Source organism: Xiphias gladius, chromosome 22 (genome assembly GCF_016859285.1).
Source record: "Xiphias gladius isolate SHS-SW01 ecotype Sanya breed wild chromosome 22, ASM1685928v1, whole genome shotgun sequence".
NCBI classification, from domain to species: domain Eukaryota; kingdom Metazoa; phylum Chordata; class Actinopteri; order Istiophoriformes; family Xiphiidae; genus Xiphias; species Xiphias gladius.
This window is the reverse complement of record NC_053421.1, coordinates 11,988,100-11,998,035: the sequence shown is the minus strand read 5'-3', so window position 1 is coordinate 11,998,035 and position 9,936 is coordinate 11,988,100. Positions and strand designations below refer to the sequence as shown.

The following is a 9,936-nucleotide window of genomic DNA, read 5'->3' as shown; positions in this document are numbered from 1 at the left end:
CAGCTTATTGTTTGCAAGCCAATCGTAATGATCAATCGGCCACTAATCCCCAACACTAACACTGCCGCCACCACAACGCACACCTATAAAGTACAATCATCCATCAAGCCTCAGGCCTCATATCAGAAATGGTTGGGTCAATGTAAGCCGTGCTGGATGTATGAGGTTTCCGATGGAGCCTGGACAATGATGAGCTGAACATAATCGAGTGTCTTGTTTTCATAAACACAACAGCTGAGACCCAGAGAGAAAAGGAGTAAGAGGAGGAGGAGGGAAAGGAGCAGGAGAAGCAGAGGAAGAAGAGGAATACGAAAGGGGTTAGGAAAGATATAGGGGGAAATTAAGGAAATGCAAGAGGTGGTGGCAAAAATATATAAAAATATGCAATAAGTATTGTGAATAACTACAGCTACCTCTTCTGTCCCCTGCCGTCCTGATAAAGAAGTGAGAAGTACATGCAGCACATACTAGCTGAAAACAACAATATTCTTTTCTGCCCTGGAAATGTCATGTCCATTCTAATGAGTTCTCTTCTGCTTTGTTCAAGCTTTTAGATCCCGATCTTAAAAGGCAGAAAAGATACTTTGAAAATAAGTTCAGAACCACAAGCTTTCCGTCCACCTGTCTTGCTTCGTCTGAGCACTGGCTGCTTACTCCTGCAGAAAGAAAAAAAAAAAAAAAAAAAAAGACACAAAAGGGGAATGAGGACAAATTCTTTGCATATTGAGTCATGAACATAACCAGTGATTCCAGACAATTAGAACTTTTCCCCACGAAACACAGACAATCGTTTTACCTGCTGAGCAACGCAGTGGGGACTCTCGATGAGGTCGCATTCAGTAATAACTGATGTCATGTATAATAAGACCTGCAAGAGAGAATAGTTCTTGATTAAAAGAAAACATTTAATTAACACGTGCGCACTATTGTCTGTAGTTAAATTAAAAAAAACCCACGGGTACTTTTTTTTTCTCAAGTTCCATACCAAGATCCTGTTACACACGAGGGAATGTTGGTAATATTTGTACTGTATACAGTTAATGAGTAGCTGGTTTCATATGCCTGACTAAGAGTCTGCAACCACTCTACCATACAAACCAGTGCTTTGAGCTAAATGCTACCATGGCAACGTGCTCACAGTGGCGATGCTAACATGCTGGTTTAAGCATGTTTAATGTTTACCGTGTTCAACAGTGTGTTAGCATGCTAATGTTTTCCAATTAGCACAGGTTAGTGTTTAGTGTTAATGAGGCTGATGGGAATGTCATTAGCTTTGCAGGTATGTGGTCATAATTGGACAACTGAAATTTGAAAAGGATCATCAACGTTACTATGATTCATCCTAACGTGGACATGAATGCCTGTATCAAATGTCACGGCAATTCTTTCAATAGTTGTCAAGACATTTCCCTGAAAACCACAAAGGTGAACACTCGTGGTGGCACTAGAGAAGTCAGGGGATCACTGACATCATTAGGATTCATCCACTGGGCACCATGAACGTGTGTACAAAATTTCATGACAAACCGTTTCAGTCTGGACTTAAAGCGGTGGGCCGTCAAGGGCCCAACTGACAATACTGTGCCACAGAAAAAAACAAAACAGATCAACATACATTCCATGAGAAATAACATCTTCAATCACTGGCAGCCAATCCCTGGCCTTCTGCAAGCCAGTGAGGAACAGAATATCTACAGACATCAACATGAAATCAATGAAAGCAAAGACCGAGCCTAGTAAAAGGAGAGCTTCGATAATGGCAAAGTCAACTTTCCCATTAAGAGCCACATCATATATCATAGACATTTTATTTAAAGTCTATTGACAGTTGCATCTACTAATATTGATGACTGTCAGGGTCTTGGTAATACAACTTTCTCGTACTTGCAATACAGCTGTATGAAAAACCTCCACAAAATACAATATACCTGATGTGATGCTCACTGTTCTGAGGTAACCTAAAAAGGACTGCGTGTTCCCTATGTTACCTCAAGAGGGTGACATTTATCAGGGAGGAAGGGAATTTGGTTACTGTAGACATGCTTACTGTAAGGCATATATGGGGGGATTCAGTGAGATTTAATTACTTACATCAAGCACTATGACCATGCTGTAGAACATTCAGGTCGAATGCTGCGGTAGAACTCCTCATACAACACCATCACATCACCACATTCAAGCTCTACGTCACGCCACCAGACATACTCGCACATTATAAATTACCGTTTTGACAGGGACACAACTGTGTGTTAACATTTCTTTTTTAATTCAATCCAAGAGTCACATTAACAAGTTATATCATAGCAGTCCTGAACAGACAAATTCAAAGTAGCTTGCAGTAATGACTCTTCATCAAAATGCATTAACAAAATAAACCTTGTAGAGTATAGAAAAAGACAGGAAGTAAAGCCACAGAGAAAACAGTTTAGTTTCTTGGTCCACATACAATAAGCCGTCAGAAAGACAATATCGCTCTACCAGAGTACACAAGTCTTTCGTCTTAGGCTCACTGCTGGACAAACTGTTAAGCAGGCAGCAGTAGCATAAATACAAGTTTATCTCTTGCAGGTTTACGTTTTCTCAGATTGACAGCAAGTAGAAAATGAGATTCACCTCTACTGAGGTATATGAAATAAAGGGAAGTGAATCAAGTGTGGAAAAAAATGGACCCGGTATTTTCATACAACCCCAATGCAGAATTGTTCTGGATGTAAATATTGAATATATATAAATGTACATATCAGACTTGTTGATGAAGTATGATATCATCCTTTAGACCTTCAAATGGGATTTTCTGTTTAAAGTAAAAGAAAAAAAGTAAAAAACTGCAAATGGGGTTACTGTGGCTCAATACATTTCATTCTTCGTCAAGTCTTTAAATATCAATTCATATCATTGTGTCAGTTGTAATTCATAATCAGATTCTCCACCTATGTACAAAAACAGAATCATTTCCCTCATACACACACACATACATACATACATACAGGGTGAATTGTATATTTAACCACCTGTTGTAAAATCACATCACTTAGGAGTACATTTAATACTTATCCATTCCATGGTGCAAAGAACTTTTAGTCATTCAAATCTGTACGATGTTGCCAAGTTCTGTAAGTTTAGGTAATCTTCGAGCTACAAAATTTCCACAATCCTGAGACAAAGCAGAAAAGTAGGTCTAGAAAGTCTTTTGGATGTTTAAACTAACTGAAATCTTTCTTACGGTACAGAAACAAATGTGGGGCAAGGGACAGGTTCTATTAATTTGTGACCCCAAATTTCCTCCATGCTCCCATTACTATAGCAAATATATGAATGTAAAAACTATTCATATTAACAACTGAGTTACAATACTGTAACCTACAAACGTAACATGCGCTGAAGCAATGTGACATTTCTTTACAAAATAATAATCTAAAGTGCAAGCACAAATACATACGATTTAAAAAGGATAAAGTAGTACGGGGGCAATACTAAAAGACTGTGATTGAACAACAAATGTTAGTTTATACGTGCTTACAGTCTGGAGTGTTTGTGCGATGTAGCCCGTCATGTGGTAGCAGACATCACCTCGAGGCCTGACACACTTAAACACACACACTTTTCTTAGTTCAACCTGCACGCCTCGGACATAACAAAAAGTCAATGGAGACGGTTCAAACAGGATAAAAAGTGTACATTTGAAAACCATGACTTCTTAGGAAAATGTCCACCGGAGATCAGCGCTTTGAGTATGTTCTGATTGTGACAAGATTGTCTATACATTCTCTTTTTTAGCATAAAAATTCTATAGATTCAAGGCTATCGGTTTCCATATGAAATCTGCATTTTGTTTCCAAGCAGTAAACTCAGTGATAATAGTAATAATATAACAACAATAAAACTTTACACTCTGTAGGAGGAATACAGCACAAAACAATTGCAGTATTATACAAAGGAAAAAAAAAAAATGTGGCTCAATTTTCATCATCAATACAATCTGCAGAGGAGAGAAGATCACAGATCTCTGTCATGGCAGTGAAAATAAAAATCATTCATATACGTATATCAAAAATTCACAAAATGTCCTGCATTTGGAATATTCAAAATACATATGAGAACTCTTCAAAAGCATACATAGAGAAGGCTTAAGAGATGTGAAATATTGCTTCACTGAAAGCCATCACAGGGATACATGTACAGTATGCATGGTCATACATGTGATGGGATGGTATGTTGACCGACATTATGAATTTAAAGAATTAAAAAAAAAAAAGAAAAGAAAAAAAGAAAAACCTTAAGTTGAAAATCCTGTGATATCCATGAACAAAAAGTCAACAGAATCAAACCTCGAATACACAGATCCCAAGTACAACTGGCTACAAACAGATTCTAATGCGTTTCATTTCAGGAGAGGTATTCCCTTTAACAAACCATTTTCCTATAAAATGACATGATATAAAGCACTGTATGTACATTTTTAGAGAAGCTGCAGCATAATCTTCCTTTCATTTTGTGTTGATTTTTTTTTTTTTTTTTTTTTTAATAGTTTTAGGTTAAGATTAAAAAAAAAAAAACAGCCAATGAATCAATTGTTAGCAATTGATTTAAAGGTAAATGAGTATCACTGTGTTATCGATAATAAAGTAAACGGTTAAAGTTTTGTCAACACGTCCAAGTGTCACTTGATTGTAATTTCAGATTAAGTTTCTTGAATTAAAATCAGTCAAGAAAGAACAATGAGTAATGGACAATTCAGAAAATGTAAGGGGAGAACTGCTAGGTCTTAATACAACATTCTTCCCAGTATGAATTAAAGTAGCTGTTACCTAAAATCAACCACTCAAGATTATTAAACAGCTCCATTATTTGCCTGTTTTGAGAAAAAAAAATTGTTGTCTTAAATATTCATTTTAATTCAATTTGAAAGCATAGTCCCACCTGGCCTATGATTATGAATATATTTTATAGCCAGAGGCTGAATGTCAGTTTACTGAGAAGTCATTAAATCACATTTGTGACAAATATGTTTGTGCCAATATTACCATCATATGCAAAAACTTAAAAATGAGATATAAATCACCACAGGTGGATATTTTTCAATTCCAGACTGGTCCCTAAAATGTGATTAGAAAGAAAAGGTGCTTGGACCTCTTTCAAAACTTGCCTCTATTAGCGAAAAAGAAGAGGCACGTCAGAAATCTAGCAGGAAGGTCTAATTTACAGGCAACTAAGGGGCAAATGTTTAATTATTACATCCTTCAAAACATATTGGAACAGTAGGGATTTCAGACCAACTGAGGAATAATATGCTGTGAAAAATGGAGGAATGATTAAAAATGTATAGCAGTGTAATGCGGGAGGGGAATAGTATGACCTTGTCTTTGGAAAAAACCAAACTGAATGTGCTTTCAACGGCCACACACTGTGAATTTTTCCTTCAAAGCCATTACACTGCTGACCGAAAAAAGAACAGTACAAACGTGACTGGTGACATTAAATCACCCAATGCATTTTTGGTCCAAGTTGTGTAATTTAAACAATAAAAAAAGACACTTGAATCTGCCAACCTGAAAGGAAAAAAAAAAAGTGAAGTTTATGTGAATGAGGAATGACTGGGCAGAAAAGTACTGATGTCAGAAGAAAAAAAAAAAAAAAAAAAAGATGCACATTACCCAGTGAGCATCAAAAATGATGACATCATACCAGTTAATTTTTTCATTTTTGTCACTGAACCCTGAGCTAAATCAAATATATCATTGTATATATAACAGGCTCATAGCAATTATGACCTTCATCTCGCAGAGACCTGAGTTCACCTCAAATGTGGCTACTAAAGCTAAACGCGTCTAGTGGGCAAACAATTGTCACTGGTACCCTCAGGCCTCCCCTCTTCAGATAAATAATCCTCAATACTGCTCAAAATAACATGAGCCCATGCATTCTGCACTTTCAGTTCAAAAGGCAGCTACCATTAAAGAAAGGAAATAGTTAAAACTTACAAATAAAAACAGAATCAAACACTGATTTCACAAAAAATTAGTTCACTTTACTGTCCAGGGCTTGTTTTTTTCTTGCTTCCCTCTTGTTAAAAACATGCACAGTCAGTACTATGATGGAGGGAAAAGAAAAAAAGAAAATAAACATTTGCCTCAGGAATTTATATAAGTGCTTGCCCTTCAAGTATTCAAGCATTGTATCTGAGACAATCAGTGTTTGGCATTTTGACGAACCTTGCTATGAAAAAACAATGTAAAAAAAAAGGAAAAAAAGCAAAAAAAAGAAAAAAAAAAAAAGGAATTTATAACAAAATAAACTGTTACCAGGCTGAAAATAACCTCAGAAAATTTCATGGATACAATAGTAATAAAAAAAGAGTAAGGTTAACTTTGTAGTTGTGGTTACTGAAATCTAGTCCCTTACTGTTCAAACAAGTTACTAACAAACAAGTAACTAACAATCCTTTGCCCCTTACGCAACACCCTCTCACCAGGAGAGGAATTAGTTTTCTTCCACCACATTTTAAACCGTTTTTAGTTTTGTTTCTTGAGGAGTCCATCTATTGTGCCATCGTGGTCGCTGGGGCTAAAGTCGGGGCAGATACCATTTGCCGTTTTGGTGGTGGCAGTGCCTTGCGGTTTCAGGGAAGACAGGTTGGGCTTTATTTGGTGACCGTGGCAAGGACCGCTGTGGAGGCCTGCGTTTTCTGTGTGCAGATACTCCTCAGCAAAGTCTGGGTGCTGCTCCACAAAGCTTCTGAACTTGTCTGTGGAAAGACCACAAGAGGGCACCAGAGACAAAGAAAACATTCAACAAAATTTTTAAAAAAAAGCCCAGACAGACTACACTTAAAACCAAAGCCGCCTGGTTGTTGAATCTACTGCACCTCATAAGACAGTGGAAAAAGTCAGAAAAGAAGACAACTACTCTCATAACTAAAGCAAAGTTTGAAATAAAGATTCAAATAAATATTTAAGTCAATCAATGACCAGGGATGGTTTATTTTCATTAGTTCTATTACCATATGTGATCTTCCCCGCGTCTTCAGTGTCGATGGCGGTAAACAGACGTGACACGCTTAAGTGAGTCACTCCTAAAGCCGTCTTTAGTATAACTGCTAACTCCATCTCTGTGATGGCACCATCCTCCTCCGCCTCAAACATCTGGAGAAGATAAAATAAGAAGAAAATGCAGAAGTCATCTCTTTGACTCATGACTCTCTTTAAGTGGATGCCTTTTTTCTGAAATAATACCTGCTATTATAAATATTGGATCTGTTCTCAGTGAAATTGTGAGCTCTAAGGTCACAGAACCTTTTCAACTCTAAGAATTAAATGAAGCAATTCAAGTGAAAACATGGAAGTGACTCAAAGTTTATCTTTTTCATTTTCATGCAATCACAGCAACAGATTGGCCGCAACGATAACCCCCGGAATGCACTTTTTTCCATTTCATTACTCCACTTGCAACACCTAAGACAACCAACAGTATGTGGCATTTTAACATAGCAAATGTCATGCTGATCCTAAGCAAGCACAGAAAACTCTATTCTGCCTGGTGGTTAGATAAGTGTAAAGCTTGAAACAGAACTTACCTTGAAGGCCAATTTCATCGTTTCCAGAGTTTTGGCAGGTCTGCATACGACAGATAAGGCTATGACATATTCTCTGATATCCATGCAGTTCACCTCATGCTGGAAAAACGAGAGAAAACAATGCATCACGAAAGATGAAGACAGAGCATGTGAGAAAGACTACTTAGTTATTTCACAGGAGAGGCTACGGGTGATTAAGTCGTTAAAGTCACAAACACACTGCTGCAATAAAACCTTTACTGTTTTGTTTTGTTTGTTATATATACACACACACACATATATACATATACACAAATATATATACACACATATATAAATACACACACATATACATATACACACATATATACATGTACAAATAAATAAATAAATAAATATAAATAAATAAATAAATATAGATAAATATTTATTTAAATAAATAAATAAATAAATAGATATATAAATAAATATATAAAATATATAAATAAATATATATATATATATGTGTGTGTGTGTGTGTGTATGAGGGAGACTGGGGAGCCATTGAGGTTTTTGAAAGAAGTCTTTACCTCATCAAAAAGAGCGAACATGTCTCGCAGCATGTCTGAAACTGGCACATCAAGGAACTGAGCAAAGTCATCCAAGCCCAGCTTCTGCCCCTCCAGCTTCCTGGCTCTGTTCCCATACTCCTGCAGAACCTTCTCAGTGTTCTGCGGTTTCAGCCTGGAAAAGCAAGGGGAAGAAACTTTGTTAATTGATAACTTGGCCACGGTATGAACAAGGAGAAACGGAGAAAAAGAATGAACACAATACAGTTATTACAGCAGAGGCATTGTTTCTGTATTCATATTTCAAGAATGTACCACAGACTCACATCAACTTATCTGACATTTTTTTAACCTGTAGTTTGTTGGGCTGCATTATTTTAAAATGTTTTGCGATATTTGGTCCAATCTATGTACTTTTTTTTTCCCTTTTCTGTTTTCTATCCAGATCCCCCTTTTTCTCTGCTGCTGTCAGTGGTCCTTGTCACAGGAAAATCCACCATTGGACCGGGGAGCGAGTAGACAGTCATGTGCCTCCTCTGATACACACGTTATTGCCAGTAGCTTCCTTTAACCTTCCAGAGAGGAGTTTCACCAAGAAACTGTGTCATCACAGTATCCTCCTTCAGATCCCATCCTGTGAAGGCACCTGACTAGCCAGTGGGAATCACTAGTGCAGGGGACAAGGACATGATCCCCAAATGCCTTTCCGCCTGCACAACCAAACCACAGGTACCACTGCCTGAAATTGAATCTGGGTGCCCGCAGGGTTCTGAGAGTGTTTTGCCCGTCCCACCCTTGTGCATCTCACTTAGTTTTCATTGATGGATGTGATGCATCGGAAAGTTTCAGTGACTCACCCCAGTCTCCTGACCAGCTTGGCAAACTCCAGCAGACAGGTGTCAACTGGCAGTCTCAGCTGGCCTTCTGCCATGGCCAGCTGGCAGTCTTCAAATGAGTAGTCTGTGATGGGTACCCCCAGGGCTCTGAGCATAGCACAGAGGAGACAATAAGAGGACATCAGTGTGTGCAAATCAATACAACCTTTGCTTAAGGCTTATAAAGGGCAATATACTAGCTAATATGATTACTTCGATGTTGAAGACAGTGCATGCAGTGTTTTTATTGTTTGTTTATTTTTTGGTCCGTCTGCAGAAGTTTTCCACCCCAGGTTCACAGCAGTGAGGCACAGATTGTGGGAGTGTATGAGAACACAGGAAGTAAGTACAGTCTGTACACCAGCAGCACTGCATAAAACACTTTACATGAAAAGTAAGGTAGGTTGGTACAGAACTGCAATATTATTTGAATAATGGTTCAGGTGTCATACTCAGGATAACATTTATGAACTTAAACATTTAACACGTCCAAGGAGAAAATGATCAAGTATTTACCATCTTCTTAATGAACCACACTGAAACAATACAGAATTTGTGGTTTGTTAATTAACCTATTAAAAAGGTCCATACTAAAGAACCAACTGCAACAAAAGTCAGTACACCCTTAATTAGTGAGATTCCATTGTTTCATTTTTGCAATACATTGTATGTCCACCTTTATTTTTAATGACAGATTTGGTCCTCCTGGGCATGGATGATACCAGTCTTGTACAAATCGGGGAGAGATGTTCTGCCATTACTCAAAGATGATTCTATTTAGCTGCTCTTTGCTGGAGGGGTTTGGTTGCTCTACCTTCCACTTTAAAATACTCCAAAGGTGTTCTATTGGATTCAAGTCAGGAGACATACTTTGTCAGATCATAGTGTTCACTTTTTTCTTCTTTAAAAACTTGAGTGATTTTTGCACTGTTTGCGCGATCATTGTCATGTTGCAAAAGTC

The 9,936-nt window shown here is 37.6% G+C and overlaps 1 protein-coding gene across 1 annotated transcript in view; it reads right to left on the bottom strand.

Annotated features, from left to right (window-relative positions):
- Positions 1–4,555: 4,555 nt before the first annotated feature.
- Positions 4,556–9,936, bottom strand: part of LOC120784167 (lysophosphatidylcholine acyltransferase 1) — a 23,844-nt gene continuing 18,463 nt past the window's right edge. Inside the window, exons 10-14 of the mRNA XM_040117703.1 lie at positions 8,958–9,083; positions 8,122–8,275; positions 7,574–7,672; positions 7,001–7,142; positions 4,556–6,745 (exon numbers count right to left, since the gene is read on the bottom strand). Coding sequence (XP_039973637.1) covers positions 6,513–6,745; positions 7,001–7,142; positions 7,574–7,672; positions 8,122–8,275; positions 8,958–9,083 — 754 coding nt within the window. The 3' untranslated portion in view covers positions 4,556–6,512. The remainder of the gene's footprint in view (positions 6,746–7,000; positions 7,143–7,573; positions 7,673–8,121; positions 8,276–8,957; positions 9,084–9,936) is intronic.